The sequence below is a fragment of the Bos javanicus genome, chromosome 17 (assembly GCF_032452875.1).
Source record: "Bos javanicus breed banteng chromosome 17, ARS-OSU_banteng_1.0, whole genome shotgun sequence".
Taxonomy (NCBI): Eukaryota; Metazoa; Chordata; class Mammalia; order Artiodactyla; family Bovidae; genus Bos; species Bos javanicus.
Window position 1 is genome coordinate 56,369,712 of NC_083884.1, and position 18,482 is coordinate 56,388,193.

The following is an 18,482-nucleotide window of genomic DNA, read 5'->3' on the forward strand; positions in this document are numbered from 1 at the left end:
AAGGATTACTGAGAAATCGGGTCTTATTATTGGTTTTAAAGGAAAACAGAACTGATTTCATTCACTGAGGTCTAGTTTCTTACTGTCTCATACACATGCACACACACACACGACAAAGCTTTTAAATTTTAGTTTCTCTGTGGAATTCTAACTCTGGAAAACATTTTTGCTTTTTTGGATACCACAGAAGGAAAAGTAGCTAAAGGGAACCTGACCATACAGATGGGGAAACAATTCTATCCTCACTTTATAGAGAGGCAAATTGAGGCACAGGAAGCTTCCTTGCCAGGGTGGGACTTCCCTGATGGTCGGGTGGCTAAGACTCTGGACTCTCAATGCAGGGGGCCTGGGTTCGATCCCTGGCCAGGGAATTAGATTTCACATGCCGCAACTAGAGTTCATATGCCACAATTAAAGATCCTGTGTGCCACTAGAAGATGCTGCTTGCCACAACTTAAAAAAAATCCTGCACACCGCAACTAAATATCCCACATGCAGCAATGAAGACTGAAGATCCTGTGTGCCGCGACTAAGAGCTGGTGCAGCCAAATAAATAGGTAAGATCAAAGTAAATACTAAAAAAAAAATGCCAGAGTGGTCTGGGTGGTAGAGCTAGGATTTGAGTCCTGGCAAAAAGAGTGCTGAGGGCCTGTTTCTAACCACTGTGAAACACTTCCCATCAGGGAGAAGCAATGGAGAGGTGACCTCCTCTCCTATCCTTCATTACTACTACTAACAAAACCTCAATCACAAGGATACAAACATCAGAGCTTCACCTGCATACAGAAACATTCTTACTGAGAATGGAGGAAGTCCTCATGTGGAGAACTCCCTCAATGGAGGAAGACTTCTGGGTCCCCAGTGAAACTTCTTGCCTGGAATCTAATAGGCAAACTGAACTTTGAAAGCCATATTGTCCACCAGAAACTCTATAAAGTAGATAATGTCCAGGTTGCAGGTGTGATTTTTGTATGTTTTTGTTTTGTTTGGGGCCCTCATTATGTGTTTAAACTGTGTGAATTGGTGGTCAACATCTAAAAATCAGGAGATTTTTAAATAAAGACCCAACTTTCCAATGTTTTTTGGAAAATGGGCCCATAAGGTCTGCGTTCTAAGTGGTGACAACCAGCAGGAGCAGAGTGGTGGCTGCTCCCTTTAAACTGTGCTCCTCTTCTCACCACAGTCCCCACTGTTCCCCATCAACCTGCTTCATGCATGTATAATATGTTCCCTGCCTCACTCCTGCAGCCCTTTGATTTTCTTACCCTTGGCCCTAACTCATCATGTTCTTCTGGCGGGTTGGAACCTCAAGGCACCAGCATTATAGTTATAATTCTAGAGTTATCCACAAGGTAAGAGCCATCTACTGGCCTTTGTTAGTGCATGTACTAGAAAGGATGTGCTGGCTTAGAGGTTGTGAGGTAGTGTGGTTAACAACAGCTTCCAGGAACTTCTCTGGCAATTCAGTGGCTGAGACTCTGTGCTCCCAATGCAAGGGGCCTGGGTTCAATCCCTGGTCAGGAAACTAGATTTCTTATGCCACAACTATAAGAAAATCTTGCATGCTGCAACAAAGATCGAAGATTCTGCAGGCCTCAGCTAAGACCTGGCATAGCAAAACAACAATAACAACAAACATTTTCCAGAGCCAGGTTACCCTGGGCTCACCCTCAGTCTTTTCTACTAATTAATTGCGAGATATCAGGCAAGTAGCCTCATTTCTCTGAGCCTCTGTTTCTTCATCTGCAAAAAATGGGGATAATATCACCTACTTCCTGGGGTTGTTGTGAGGACTCAGTGAGATTTAATTCATGTGAGAGCGTGGAACAGTACCTGGCATATGGTGAGTTCTAGGTCAGTGTCAGTTGCTATTATTATCACCACTTAGCTCAAACACTGATCTGGGCAGTATGTATTTTCACAAGTCCCCAGGAGTTACACCAGGACTTGGCCTTATTTACCCGGAACACCGTCCTTCGAGTTTGGCTCATCTATTCAAAGCCCTGAACTCAGTTCAATAGCATCTTGAACTCTTTGAGGTCCTTCCTCCAGTCATGCTGATAATCACAGTAATAATTAACAAATGGTTTGTGTTTCTTTATGCACTGAAAAGGAACAGATGCCAACCTACACACATTCTGTGCATCATCTTATTAACCTTCACAGCAGGTTTATTAAATGGGTACAATTATAAACCCCAGTTTAAAGGGGAAGAAACTGAAGCTGAGGGAGGCAAGCAGTTGGCAGAAGGTCTCACAGTAAGAAAGTGGTAAAGGGGGCGGGTACTTGTGCCAAGGAAGTCTGGTCCCAAACCTGCACCGTGTTACCCCACACCCCATGGCCCCATGCTCACACATGCAAGCACATTACCCTTCCATTAAAGAGGAAAGTCGGGTGTGTTCTCATCTATCTTTCAACTGCCTTCTCCTTCACAGGCCAACATCATCAATTTGCCATCTTGTAGGCAAGACACTTTGAGGTGCTTTTGACATCTTAGTGTCTTTTTCTCCTCTCTTTTGGTCAAAAGAGATCATATTTTTTCCTTTATGACACTTCCTATTTCGATATCTCCTCCTCCACCCAGCGGCCCCTGATTGCTCATGGATCTGGCTTGTCTGATAGTAAGTCGACCCACTGGGACATCCACTACCCTCTTGGTTGCCAAGGTGGGCTTGGCTGATCTAAAAGGTGTCCCCTTCCTCCCATACCCACCCAATGGGCCCCAGGTCAAAAAGACTGATCTTCCCAGCTTGAGGGAAATGGTGTTGGAGGAACAGTGCTGCTATGAGAGAAGAGTGGAAGGGTTTCTGAATTCTTATCTGTTTGGCCAGGAGTTACACAGTGAGACAGAGATGAATCTGGGCTTGTCATTCCCAGATCCTGGTTGTCCATCACACTACCTTGCCCTTTGGCAAAACTCTGATGGAAAGTATCAGTGGTTCTAGTGGATGGAGCCCATCTCCACTGGCTGGAGAAATCAGAATAAATTTGTCCTGATCCAGAGAGAAACATCATCTCTTTGTGAGACGAGAGCTCACTGAAAATACCAAACATAGGCAGAGAGCCTTCTGTTCTTAAACTAAGAACAGTCAGGCTAGTTGGATGCAGTGTCATGTAGGAAATCATTTAGCACATTAGATGCTAAGGCAGAGCAGTGATAACCTTAAAGTTCCACTTATTGTCATACACTTCCCACTCTCTTACAGTTAGGTGGAACTATGTGACTGGTGTTAGTCGATCAAATATGAGCCTAAGTGACAAGTATCGCTCCAGGGCTGAGGCAGTGAAAACCCATGTGGGATTCTCTGGCTTTTCCTCTCTCCTGTCTTAGCCTGAGAAGCCCTCATGTTCTAGATCAGAGGCTGGAAAACTATGAGCCATGGGCCAGCTCCCTGTTTTTATAAATAAAGCTTTATCACACACAGCTACATTAATGCATTTATAGATTGGATATGGCTGCTTCTGTGCTAAAATGCAGAGTTAAGTAGTTGCAACTGAGACGTTAATAGTGGCCTAAAATATTTATCATCTGGCCCTTTACAGGAGAAGTTTGTTGACTCCTGTTTCAGACAGAGCAGCTACAAGATGGTGTAGTCTGGACCCTGAGGGACTGTGTGGAGGAGAGACTTTCTGCAAACCCATGTGGCCTATGGAATAGTAGTGAATAAAGATGAAAACCCTTTTGTTTGAGACTGCTACTGGAGCACAATCTAACCTATCCTAGCAGTTTCCAGTGGGCTTTTCAAGAAAAGGCACCTTAGAGGACTTCCCTGGAGGTCCAGTGACAAAGACTCTGCACTCCCAATACAGGGGGCCTGAGTTTGATCCCTGGTCGGGGAACCAGATCCCACAACTGCAACTAAAGATTCCGCATTTCACAACTAAAGATCCCTCTTGCCATACTAGATTCCGCATGCTGCAACTAAATGTCCCGCATGCCACAACTAAGAGCTTGCATGCTGCAACTAAAGATCCTGCATTCTGCAACAAAGATGGATTCCATGTGCTGCAACTAAGACCTGGCGCAGCCAAATAAAAATAAATATTAATAAAACCAGAAAAGCTTACCTATTTCCAAGTGAAGTGAACTGTACAAGAAATAGCAATGACGAGAAGGCCAATAACGATGGAGGCAACGGCCACCCACTTGGCATTCCTTCCAAGCCGCTTGGATCCTTCAATGTCTCCATCCTCATAGCTGTTCTGAGCCTGGGGGACACAAGGGAAGAGCTGGTGATGACAACCCACAAGGAAAGACATGGTTTCCCAGGCTGATCTGAGCCAGTGGCATGGTTACCACCTCCTCCAGGAAGTCTTCCCTGAACTCCCAGTCTGAGTTAACGTCCTCTTCTGTAGTTCCTGATTACTTTCATCTTAATATTTACCTTAGCATATTGAAAAGAATGATTTGGCCTCTCCCATTAGAGTATAAGTGTTATGCGAGCAGGGACCATTGTCTCCTTGTTTAGCACAGTATACCACTGTCCAATGCAGTATTTGTCATGTAGATGATATGCAGTAAATATTTGTATGCTGAAAGGATGAATGGGTACATCTGTCTCATCCATTAGAACAGGGGTCTGCAAGCCATGGCCCATAGGCCAAATCCAGCCTGTGATTTTTGTAAACAAAGTCTGTAGGGAACACAGTCACAATCATTTGTTTACTACTGTCTGTAGCTGCTTTCATGTTATAACAACAGAAATGAGTAGCTGGGACAGACAGCGTATTGCTTACAAGTCCTAAAATATTTATTATTTGGTCCATGACAGAAAAAGATTGCCTGCTCCTTATGCTAGAAGGTCAGGGACCTGGCTGACCTGTTCACTCTTTTGCTGAAGCCAAACTGTCACACACCTGGCACCTACTCACACAGCCTCCTCAGCTGTTAGAATACTGGGAAACTTCTGTACTGACTGTTAGGTAGCAGCAGCCACTTTCCAATTTCCCAGCCATCCTGCTCTCTCTACCGAGTTTCTCCAGACATCTCCATGATGCAGGGTATCACTAGGCTCAAGATGGTATCCTTGTGCACAGGCACAGAATCTTCTGTGCCCTTTGGAGAGATGTCTGGTCCATTGTAGGAACTCAAGAAATCTATATTGGCTGAATGGGTGATGAATACATCAGTTTTCCTACAGAATATGAGTTCACTGATGGCATCCTGGAGCCCCAGGCAAAGGAGAGGTGCTCAGAGAGTCCTTGCTGCTGAGCTGAAGGTCAGATGCTATCCCTCTCTCTTATTATAAGCCCTCTTTATCATAACCCCCACTGCCGAGACTTCCCCAAAAGCTGTGCTGTAGCCCAAAGAAGACTGGAAATCTGCATTTGTAAGTTAGGGATAGAATGATTCGATCCATGCCATGAATTGCAGGTTTCCGTGGGAACCTCTATTCTTGACTCTGAAAGCACAGCACTTCAGTAATAATCACCCTTCTTCGTGGACTATGAAGAGGAATGAGGCATATGCAGACAATTACAAGCCAGAGAAACTCCCAGTAAACCACAGAGCTTTCTGCTTCCGGAACCTTCCATTAATTCTTGGATCTGGGCCATCTTAGCAACAGGCTGGGAGACTTGCCTCCCCAGGGAGTCTTGCTATCAGGCCTCTTGTGTGAATGGGAGAGTGAGAGCTTGAAATGATGCCAGGGGCTGCCGGCAGGGAGAACTCCAGAACCCTGCATCCTGAATTCTTAACCTGAATTCTTAACCCTGTGTGTCCATCAGAAACACTTGGATAGTATTAAAAATAAATGCCACAGGCTCGGCCCTATTCTGGAGAGACTTCAATTTAACTGGTGTAGGAGCCAGACACCAGTTTTTTAAAGTAGACATTGTGGTAAAATGTGCCTGACATAAAATTTACCACTGTTGAGTATACAATTCAATGGCACTAAGTACATTCATGTTGTGCAAATATCACTGTCATTAATCATCTCAAACTGAAACTCTGTTTTCATTAAACACTCACTCCTCATTCTTCCCACCACTCCTCCCCATTCCCAGCCCCTAGCAATCACCATTCTATGTCCTGTTCTTATGGATTTGACTACTCTAGGAATTTTATGAGTTGACTCATACAATGGTTGTCTTCTATGATTGGCTTATCTCGATAAGCATAATGTCCTCAAGGTTCATCTATGTTGTAGCACGTGTCAGAGCTTCTTTCCTTTTTGAGGCTGAATAATATTTCATTTTATGGATATGCCACATTTTGTTTACCACTCATTCACTGATGGATACTTGGGTTGCTGCCAGAGTATTTTTTAAAAAACCTTCTCAAGGTCAAAAACCTTTGGTCTAGACAACTATCTTTAACATCGTGCAAGGTCAAGATGTTCACCATCTTAAGACTTAACCCAAGAAAATGTGTCATGGAGCATGGGCTCTAAAATGCAGAGAGATCTAAGTTCCGATTTCATGTTTTATCAACTGTGAGAATTACAGCAAGCTATCAAGCTTTCTAAGCCTCAGAGTCCTTATCTGTAAATTGGGGACAACAGTAATAACACCTCCTTCATATTGGAGGGGCCAATGAGTTAATGCATGCAAAGTGGTTAGCACTGGTCTAGAACATAATTTATGCTCAATAAATTAGCTTTTACTATGAATTGCCACTGCCTGTTTTATTCTTCTTCTAAAGCTGAGGTCCTTGGGGTGAAACAGAATCTTCTGGGCTACTTATGAGAATTATGGGCGATCAATCTCTACTCCTTGCTAGAACAGAACCTGGCAACCCACGTTTGGGAAACTTTGTTTTAGAGGCTTCACAAGTAAAGTCACTGCATAGAATCCTAGAACCCTGAATTGTGAGTTCATAATCAGTTTAAGATTATATAGATTCAGGCTCTCCTAAATTGATCATTATTCTATCATGGTATCTTCAAAAAACCCAGTTCTGAGATTAGTCATGGTGATATACTTGCACTGCTGTAACCAGGAAAAATAAAACAAAGAAAACAATGAGACATTCCTTGCCAATCTGTCCCCCAAACATTGTCAAGCCCTGGCTGTTTGGATGAAAACCCAGTTTCGTGTTCTCAGTAGCAGTGGGGACAACAGCCAGTGTGTGCCATGGTGAAGGGTACATCTACATCTGTGCATTGCCCATGAGCGCAGGGGAAATGGGGCTACCCAGGCCACTTGTCTGCTGCAGATCAGCAGAGCCATGCTGGTGACCTGGCTAAGGGGCATGGGGGTGCAAGACTTGGGCAAATCCTGTCCAACCTTCATCACCTGTTAGCAGTCTGGCATCTTGTATGTAACCCTTTTCTTGGCAATTCACCATCCCTCTGGAGCTCATAAAGGAGATGTTGAGTCATCCCAGGAATGGATCCATGGTTAGCTTGAAAAACAGGTGAAAAGCCTCTTTCAATATTAGTTGTAGACTCTTTTCTTCCCAAGAGTCCTTTTATGAATCCCTTTCTTCCTCTGGTTCTTGGAGAAGGGGCTTCCTATGGGTAAATCTGCTGGGTAAATGTAAGGATATGGGGGAAGGGATGAAGGTGGGGTTATTTAGAACTCTCACATTTCACTTTAAACGACTTCACTGGTGAGGGGCTCTGGCTTCAGGGTCATCATCCAACAACAGAGCAGGAAGGGATTAATCCCCCCCTCCTCAGTTCATTGGCTGGAGTTCTTTTCTCTCCCAACTGGAACTGTGTATTAATATAGGTCTGTTGGCAGATGCTACAGAATGAAGTGGTAGAAATGGGTTTGAGAGAAAATGCATGGTTTATAAATCTTTTTCTGAAGGGCTTAAAAAGCAAACTAGTCCATCTGCCGTGGAAGAACTATAAAGAAACAAGGGATGACTTTGATACTTAAATTTACATGATCGTCTTAGTTCTTTCACCAATTCTGAATGCAATTCATGAACATGCAAAGTATTTGAATGCCATAGAAACGTACACTGTAGATAGTAAGCTCTTCTCTCAATTCTATTTCCCAAAGATAACAGGGTAGTACATTTGCTTCTAGATTTTTTTTCCCCATGAATAATATGAAAGGAAAACTGACACTTTCTCCTGGTTTCATTATGACTAAGCACATCATGTACCACAGTTCATGAGAAATAGCAATTTGTATGCTGAGATAAACCAAGAACAACAGGTTAGTCTGTTTAGCCTGCATCCTTCCAATACTGAAACCTTGAGTATTTCCCATAAGGCTTTGCAAAGACAATTTCATCTTTGCCTTTTGTGACATGGATACCTAAACACAGGTCCCCTCCTTTGTGGATATGTAATCTTTTGAGAAAGATACTGTTTTGCTTTGTTTTTTTTTTTTTTAATCAGGAAAAGATTAATGGAAAACCTGGTAATCCTGGAAATTTTGCATTCATTTCCTTTAAATACTGTGGTTTGCATTTGGCTGGCTGGCCATTTTGAGGCTGGACTTCCTTGTATTTCTTTTCAAGTAAAATTTTTTTCTTTTCTAATTGTTTTGGCCTCAGTTTTTTCTTTGACAAAAATCATAATGATAACAGATAACATATACTGAGTATTTGTTATGGGCCAGACACTTTTCAAGGATTATTTCATCAGTCTTCATAACAACCCTGTGAGGCAGATGCTTTGTTTCCATTTTACTGATGGGAAAACTGAGTCACAGAGAAGTTAAAATAATTTGCCTGAAGTTACATAGCTGGTTTGATTCTCTCTCTCAGAGTTTTTTCTTTTCCTCTTAGCTAAAAATGTCAATGGCACCCCACTCCAGTACTGTTGCCCGGAAAATCCCATGGATGGAGGAGCCTGGTAGGCTGCAGTCCATGGGGTCGCTAAGAGTCGGACACGACTGAGCGACTTCACTTTCACTTTCCACTTTGATGCACTGGAGAAGGAAATGGCAACCCACTCCAGTGTTCTTGCCTGGAGAATCCAATGGACGGAGTAGCCTGGTGGGCTACAGTCCATGAGGTTGCACAGAGTCGGACACGACTGAAGCGACTTAGCAGCAGCAGCAGCAGCATACTATTTGTGTTCTGTACCTTGCTTTTTATCACTTGTCATAGGGTAGGGGTGGCTTTCTAAGCTCACGCTTCTGGGTTTGTCTCACTGCTGTTTTCTTTATCCAGTCATGATTTAAAGTACATTGATAAACTTTCTAATGTTGCACTGTCCTGATTCTTGGGGAAAAACCTTAATTTGTCATGATAAACTTTTGGTAGGTAACTTTCTGTTTTCAAAGAACTTCAAACTTACAGAAAAGTTGCAAGTATAGTTGTCTCACTCTTTTTAATGGATTTGTACTAGTCACTTAAATGGTCACACCTCACTAACATTTCAGCTATTTAAAGTTTGTGGCAATTACATAATATGCTGCAACAGACACTCTCATTCATATATTTTTGTACACATCTGAGTGTCTTCCTGGGATGGATTCCTAGGAATGGGATTACAGAGTCAAAGGGTATATTTATATTTGGAGATAGAGTAAAATTGCATTGTAGAAAAACTGTACAAATTTACATTCCCACTAACAGTATTTATGTGTCCTTTCCTCCACAACCTTGCCCACACTGTATGTTATTCATCTATTTTTGCTGTTTTAACAGGCAAAAAAGAATCTCAAAATAACATTTCTTTATTAATGATGAAATTGAATCATGTTCAGATTTCCACTCAAACATCATCTTCTGAGAGAGGCCTTCTCAGATCAGTTTATTTAAAACTTTCCCAAGTGACTAATACAGTGCCTGGAGATCAATAAATACATGTTGAATTAACAAACATATGTACGGATAAATGTTTGTCAGGTGTATTTCTTTTTTTTTTTTAATAACTTTATTTGACTGTGCTGGGTCTTCGCTGCTGCATGGGCTTTTCTCTAGCTGTGGTGTGCGCAGGCTACTCTTCGCTGCAGCGCGTGGGCTGGGACGACTTCCTTCCTTGTGGAGCACAGGCTCTAGGGCACACAGGTTTCCATGTCGCAGTGTGTGGGCTCAGGAGCTGCAGCTCCTGGGATCGAGACCACAGGCTCAATAGTTGTGGCACACAAGCTCAGTCATTCTGTGGCACGTGACATCTTCCCAGATCAGGGATCAAACCTGTGTCTCCTGCATTGGCAGGTGGATTCTTTACCACTGAGCTACCAAGGAAGTCCCAAATGTATTTCTTCTTAATGATTTTTATACTTATATCTTTTTGTCTAGTTGTCTATTAATTTGTCTGATAATTATACATTTGCAGAAATTTTTTACATATTATAGGTCAGCACCATGCAATAGAAATATAACGGGGACCACATACTTAATTCAAAATTTTCTGGACATCCCTGGTGGTCCACTGATAAAGAATCCACCTGTCAATGCAGGGCATATGGGTTGAATCCCTGGTATGGGAAGATTCCACATGCTGCAAGGCAAACTAAGCCCATGTACTGGAGTCTGTGAGCTGCAACTACAGGGTCCATGTGCTGCAAATGCTGAAGCCCGAGTGCCCTATACCCATGCTCTGCAACTAGAGTAGCCCCCACTCTCCACAAATGGAGAAAGCCTGCATGCAGCAACAAAGACCCAGTGCAGTAAAATAAATTTGTTTTCTAGTAGCCACATTAAAGAGGTAAAATTAACTTTAATAATATATATTTTATTTAACCCAACATGTCCAAACTTTTATCATTAAAATCTGTGGTGCTATTTCAAATACTCAACAGTCACATGTGGCAACTCTAAGAATAGCACAGAAAACAATATACATTAATCTATTACGTATGTTGCAAAATTCTCTCCCAGCTTCTCCTGGCCCATTGTCTTTTTCCCCTAAATTATAAATTTTATTTTGATATAGCTTAGGGTTCACAAAAAGTTACAAATATAGTACTAAGAGTCCCCTTGTACCTTTCACCAAGCTTTGGTTAATGATGATATCTTAAGTACCCACAGTATTTGGTCAAAACCAGGAAATTGAAGTTGATTGATATTAACTCAGTTATACACCTTATTCAGATTTTACCAGTTTGCACATGCACTCTTTTTTTTATTGTTTTATTTTTTTGGTATGTGTATAGCTCTATGAAATTCTGTCGCCTGCAGACTGGAGTGACTATTGCCACAAAGAAATTCTTTCATGGAGGGTATAGAGAAAAGGGAACCCTCCTACACTTTGGTGGAAATGTAAGTTGTTGGAGCCACTATGGAAAACAACATGGAGGTTCCTCAGAAAACAAAAAATGGAATTGCCATACCATCTAGCAATTCCACTCCTGGGCATATATTCGGACAAACTGTAATTCCAAAAAGATACATGCACCCCCATGTTCATAGCAGCACTAGTCACAATAGCCAAGACATGGAAACAACCTAAATGTCCCTCAACAGATGAACGGATAAAGATGCAGCACATTTATATACAATGGAATACTACTCAGCCATAAAAAGAACAAAATAATGCCATTTGCAATAACATGAGTACAACTAGGATTATCATATTAAGTGATATAAGTCACAAAAAGTAAATCACTTATACATGGAATCTAAAATATACACAAATGAACCTCTCTAGGAGCTAACTGTGGCTCAGATCATGAACTCCTTATTGCCAAATTCAGACTTAAATTGAAGAAAGTGGGGAAAACCACTAGACACTCAGGTATGACCTAAATCAAATCCCTAATGCTTATACAGTGGAAGTGAGAAATAGATTTAAGGGACTAGATCTGATAGACAGAGTGCCTGATGAACTATGGAATGAGGTTCGTGACATTGTACAGGAGACAGGGATCAAGACCATCCCCATGGAAAAGAAATGCAAAAAAGGAAAATGGCTGTCTGAGGAGGCCTTACAAAGAGCTGTGAAAAGAAGAGAAGTGAAAAGCAAAGGAGAAAAGGAAAGATATAAGCATCTGAATGCAGAGTTTCCAAGAATAGCAAGGAGAGATAAGACAGCCTTCCTCAGCGATCAATGCAAAGAAATAGAGGAAAACAACAGAATGCGAAAGACTAGAGATCTCTTCAAGAAAATTAGATACCAAGGAAACATCTCATGCAAAGATGGGCTTGATAAAGGACAGAAATGGTATGGACCTAACAGAAGCAGAAGATATTAAGACGAGGTGGCAAGAATACACAGAAGAACTCTACAAAAAAGATCTTCACGACCAAGATAATCACGATGATGTGATCACTCACCTAGAGCCAGACATCCTGGAATGTGAAGTCAAGTGGGCCTTAGAAAGCATCACTATGAACAAAGCTAGTTGGAGGTGATGGAATTCCAGTTGAGCCCTTTCAAATCCTGAAAGATGATGCTGTGAAAGTCCTGCACGCAATATGCCAGCACATTTGGAAAACTCAGCAGTGGCCACAGGACTGGAAAAGGTCAGTTTTCGTTCCAATCCCAAAGAAAGGCAATGCCAAAGAATGCTCAAACTACCGCACAATTGCACTCATCTCACACGCTAGTAAAGTAATGCTCAAAATTCTCCAAGCCAGGCTTCAGCAATACATGAACCGTGAACTTCCTGATGTTCAAGCTGGTTTTAGAAAAGGCAGAGGAACCAGAGATCAAATTGCTAACATCTGCTGGATCATTGAAAAAGCAAGATAGTTCCAGAAAAAACATCTATTTCTGCTTTATTTACTATGCCAAAGCCTTTGACTGTGTGGATCACAATAAACTGGAAAACTCTTCAAGAGATGGGAATACCAGACCACCAGACCTGCCTCTTGAGAAACCTGTATGCAGGTCAGGAAGCAACAGTTAGAACTGGACATAGAACAACAGACTGGTTCCAAATAGGAAAAGGAGTATGTCAAGGCTGTATACTGTCACCCTGCTTATTTAACTTCTATGCAGAGTACATCATGAGAACCACAGGGCTGGAAGAGCACAAGCTGGAATCAAGATTGCTGGGAGAAATATCAATAACCTCAGATATGCAGATGACACCACCCTTATGGCAGAAAGTGAAGAGGAACTAAAAAGCCTCTTGATGAAAGTGAAGGAGGAGAGTGAAAAAGCTGGCTTAAACCTCAACATTCAGAAAACTAAGATCATGGCATCTGGTCCCATCACTTCATGGGAAATACATGGGGAAACAGTGGAAACAGTGTCAGACTATTTTTTGGGGCTCCAAAATCACTGCAGATGGTGACTGCAGCCATGACATTAAAAAGACGCTTACTCCTTGGAAGGAAAGTTATGTCCAACCTAGATAGCATATTGAAAAGCAGAGACATTACTTTGCCAACAAAGGTCCATCTAGTCAAGGCTATGGTTTTTCCAGTGGTCATGTATTGATGTGAGAGTTGGACTGTGAAGAAAGCTGAGCGCCAAAGAATTGATGCTTTTGAACTGTGGTGTTGGAGAAGACTCTTGAGAGTCCCTTGGACTGCAAGGAGATCCAACCAGTCCATCCTAAAGGAAATCAGTTCTGGGTGTTCACTGGAGGGACTGATGCTGAAGCTGAAACTCCAATACTTTGGCCACCTCATGCGAAGAGTTGACTCAATGGAAGACTCTGATGCTGGGAGGGATGGGGCAGGAGGAGAAGGGGATGACAGAGGATGAGATGGCTGGATGGCATCACTGACTTGGACATAAGTTTGAGTGAACTCCGGGAGTTGGTGATGGACAGGGAGGCCTGGCGTGCTGTGATTTATGGGGTCACAAAGAGTCGGACATGACTGAGCGACTGAACTGAACTGACTGATGAAACAAAGACTCACAGACAAAGAGAACAGGTTGCCAAGGGGGTGGTGGTTGGGGGAGAGATGGGGTGGGATTTTGGGGTTAGCACATGTAAGCTTTTATATACAAAATGGATGAATAGCAAGGTCCTACTGCAAAGAGGACCTATGATAAGCCATATGGAAAAGAATATTTTAAAAGAATGTACATATATATAAATATATATAACTGAGTCACTGTGCTGAACAGCAGAAATTAACATAACATTTTAAATCAACTATATTTCAATTTAAAAAAGAAGATATTCTCTCATGTTACCCTTTGTAAGTCACACCCTTTCTCATGTCCAAGTCTGCTGTCCTTTAATTTAGGTTTGTGGCATTTGGATATTGCCCAGAGTTCACTTTCAAGCTGTGACACTTCCTCATAATTTCATAAACCAAGTACCTTCACTTTAAGGTGCTAAATAGCAATTTGCTCTCTCCGTTCACCATGCAAAGTACATTAAAAAGAAAGATCTTTAGATTCTTTCCAGCTCTTATCTTCCATTGTGAGTCAAATGAATATTTGTCAGCATGTAGAAAAAATGGTTGTCCTCAAATATTTTATAAGGCCTCAAGAGTCCCCAGCGGTGGTTCTTCCCTTTTCTGTGAGGCTGGGCTTATGCTGGCAAAATGTAACAGTCATTACAAAAGCTAAAAAGAGCTTTCAGGTCTTGGTCAGCTGCCTTGACCAGCAAAGGTCATGCTTGGGAACAGAAAAGTGGCCAAGTTCCTTTCTCTAGTAGTAAATACTAGTGACGTCATGCTCACGGCATCTGGTAATTTCAAGCTTGTTTATACGTCCTTTCCCTGGATGGACACATGATATGCAAATACTCTGGCAGGAAAGTTGTTTGGGAGCCAGAAATGACGATGATTGTCTGAAAGTTGTTTGGGAGCCAGAAATGAGGATGATTGTCTGAAAGTTGTTTGGGAGCCAGAAATGAGGATGATTGTCTGAAAGTTGTTTGGGAGCCAGAAACGAGGATGATTGTCTCTATGCCCAACTGCAAGAAGGCTGCAGCAGGGACCAACATGACTATGCTGTGAGGCCACGCAGCCAAGCCTCCTGGCCATCCGTCAGAAGGTACAGGTAACTGCTGGAAGCCACATTTCCAAGGAGACACCCAGAAAAATTCCGCAAATTTTAATAACTGGCATTGAACACCAATGGGTCCAATGTTCTGGGACTTTGTGACACTTTATATCAATGACAAAGTTAATCTCTTGTCCCGAGCCAGGAAAATATGGAGAGTACTTTGTCCATTCCCTCTAGTCTTTAGAGCAGAGCTCTTACTGCATCCCACATGATACTGGATGAGACAGCATCACCTATGGGGTGGCTGCCAGGTGAAGATCTGAGATGAAACTGTCTAAATGGATATGTTTAACATTCTTTATAGTGGTACCCATACCTTAGAATCACCTATGTCCCCAAAATGCCCATGAAAATTCCTGTGCCCAAGCTCCACCCCAGATCAAATGAATTAGGATCTGTGGGGATGAGACTCCAGCATTGGTATTTTTTGAAGAGCTTCTCAGGTCATTCTGAGAAGAGTTGAGAACCACTGTCCTGGATGGACGGCCATTCCTTCCTTCATCCAGTCATTCACTCATTCAAAACTATTTATTAACCATCAACTGTGTGCCAGGCACTGTTTCCTGCCCACATGGAGCTGACATTTTGGTAAAGACTAAAAATAAAATACTTAAACATGTAATTTTCTTGGGCTCCAAAATCACTGTGGATGGTGACCGCAGCCACAAAATTAAAAGATGCTTGTTCCTTGAAGGAAAAGCTATGATAAACCTATACAATGTATTAAAAAGCAGAGAAATCACCCTGCCAACAAAGGTCTGTATAGTCTAAGTTACAGTTTTTCCAGTAGTCATGTATGGATGTGAGAGTTAGACCATAAAGAAGGCTGAGCACCAAAGAATTGATGCTTTAGAACTGGGGTGCTGGAGAAGACTCTTGAGAGTCCCTTGGACAGCAAGGAGATCCAACCAGTCAATCCCAAAGGAAATCAATCCTGAATATTCATCAGAAGGACTGATGCTGAAGTTCCAATCACTGGCTGATGTATTGGATGTGAAGAGCTGACACAATGGAAAAGACCCTGATGCTGGGAAAGATTGAGGGCAGGAGGAGAAGGGGGTGACAGAGGATGAGATAGTTGGATGGCATCATCGACTCAATGGACATGAGTTTGTGCAAACTCTGGGAGATAATGAAGGACAGGGAAGCCTGGTGTACTGCAATCCAGGGGTCCCAGAGTGTCAGGCACGACTAAGTGTCTGAACAACAACAAAACATGCAAGTAAACAAGAATACAGAATATTACTAAGGTAAGAAAAATGGGATGGTGGGAGGAAGCTCTCCCTCAAGTGGTGGCAGGTGGCAAGACCAGAAGACCTGAGAAGGAGCCAGATCTGCAAAAAGGGGAAGAAGATGCCCAGCAGAGAAAACGGCAAATGTGAGAGGCAAATAATTCTTCTGCTCAAGGTACTAAAGAAAATCCAATGTGACTGTAGGCATGAAAAGTGGGGGAGGGGAGAAAGGAAGGGGAATATGAGATACGGTTGGAGGTGAAGCCAGGGACTATGTTATAATAATGAACGTTATAATAATAATATATAGTTATTATTCATATATTTGTATTTTATCATTTATATATTTATAAAATAATAGTTATTATAACTATAGTTATAGTAATGAATTATCATGCTAAAATAATTAGTTAATATAAATAAAATAGTTAATTCTATTAAAATAAATAGCTAAAATAAAACAGTTAATATTTATGGAATGCCTATACTGTGCCAGGCCCTGACCTAATCACCTTCTGTGTACCATATAATTTCATCTTCACAATAAGTGGTCAAAGTTTAGATTCCATCCAGGCTGAGATGTGCAGAAGTCACACTTTCTCAGTAGCTCCCCTGGCTTAATTTTTGAGAGCTTTCTTAGCAATACCAACTCCATTTTGATCATCATTTTCTGGAGCCCTGAAGGAAACAGACCAGGGCTGAGTCAGAACCTAGGTCAGGGGACTTACTTAGGATGGGGTGACCTGAGAAGGCAGCCCTGAGGAAGTTGACATGTAAGCTGAGACAGGAAGAATGAGCAGTCACTGGCCACATGAGACAGACAGAGGAGAGGGCTCCAAGCAGAGGAAATGACCTAGACGAGGATGCGGGCCAGGAAAGGCGGCGGGGGGGGGGGGGCAGGGTAGGGGGAGGTGAACAGAGAGGAGGGCTTCTGGAGAACCTTGTCTGGGGCCAGACCTTGAAGGCCACGGGAGGCCACAAAGTCTATCTCTTGGAAGGCAAGGGGCGTCAATGATGGGGGGCCACTCAGGGGCTTCTGGTCCCATCCCCCACACGTGATTTATGCCCTCTGATCACAGACCACTATCAGACATCAGGAACTTTCCAGAAGAGCAACTTCCCACTAAGGCGTCAGTGTGACAGCTAAGGCTCCACTTGGTTACCAGTCCCAGGTAACAGAAATGTACCTTCTATGCCGTACCAAGGAAGAAGGGGACTTAGCAGCAGCACTTTTGATTTTTACTGAGGTCTTTTTTTCTTAATGCTGGGAAAAATCACGAACGAGAAAAGTTGGGCAAGGGAATGGGAACCCTACCGAAGTGTATTTAACAGCTCATTTGTTTTCATCTCCCTGCTGTTCCAGAAACTCTGGATACTTATCAAGCCCTTACCCTAAAATAATTCATGTCAGTCCATCCTTTCTGGAAAAGATATTTCCTTTTCTGTGTCAGAATCAATTGTAACTCCTGCCAGACCACTTTAACAACCTTGTGGCTTTTGCCTTTACAAGCCCCTGAGTCTTTTTCTCTTCCCTGGAACACTCTTCAGTTTCATCTGAATCTGTGTCTCCTGAATTGCAGTTCCTAACATCACAATGAATTCCTTTCTTATTAATACACAGTTCTTGGTGTGGCTCAGGGTTACTCACTCTGTTGCTTACGGACGTGTTGAGTATTTGTAACCGTGAGCTCCATGAGGGCAGACAGCACGTCTCTCTTTACTCACCACTCCATTTCAAGTGCCTAATGGAGGACACTTAGTACTCCTTTAATTCCCTTTGATGGGGTCAAAAAACCAAACAACTCCACCAGCAAAGCAGAACAGACACCAAAACAAAACAATCGACCGGCATGATTTTCTGACCAACCAAGGCAACCTGTTATTTTGGTGCTCGCAGAACAAAGGGTAAACTGAGTCATCTAACTTTCCATGTCAGAGTTCTGAAGGGTGGGCTTCTGCCCTAGAATGTCAGACACAGGTTTGCTGTCTGAATGACCAGAAGAAGGAATTTTCAGCTTGAGGTCAACACCTGTGAAGGAATTTTAGTCCTTTAGCCTTTACTTCTTAAGTCAGAGTCACTGACAATTTTTCACTTAAATGGAACCCACCCTCCCAGTATTTGTATGTGTGTATGTAAACCGTGCTCAGCCCGATTTTATTACAGATGTTATACAACAGACAGATGGATATTCAATATGGCAGTAAGTAAGTAAATAAGTAAAAGACTCCTTGGAAGGAAAGTTATGACCAACCTGGACAGCATATTAAAAAGCAGAGACGTTACTTTGCCAACAAAGGTCTGTCTAGTAAAAGGCTATGGTTTTTCCAGTGGTCATGTATGGATGTGAGAATTGGACTATAAAGAAAACTGAGCACCGAAGAACTGATGCTTTTGAACTGTGGTGTTGGAGAAGACTCTCGAGAGTCCCTTGGACTGCAAGGAGATCCAATCAGTCCATCCTAAAGGAGATCAGTCCTG

At 42.4% G+C, this 18,482-nt stretch overlaps 1 protein-coding gene across 2 annotated transcripts in view; it reads right to left on the reverse strand.

Moving 5' to 3' along the window:
- Window positions 1-18,482, reverse strand: part of TMEM233 (transmembrane protein 233) — a 69,741-nt gene that overhangs the window by 31,159 nt on the left and 20,100 nt on the right. For both annotated transcript variants that reach the window (XM_061384847.1, XM_061384848.1), the window contains exon 2: window positions 4,069-4,209. In XM_061384847.1, coding sequence (XP_061240831.1) covers window positions 4,069-4,209 — 141 coding nt within the window. The remainder of the gene's footprint in view (window positions 1-4,068; window positions 4,210-18,482) is intronic.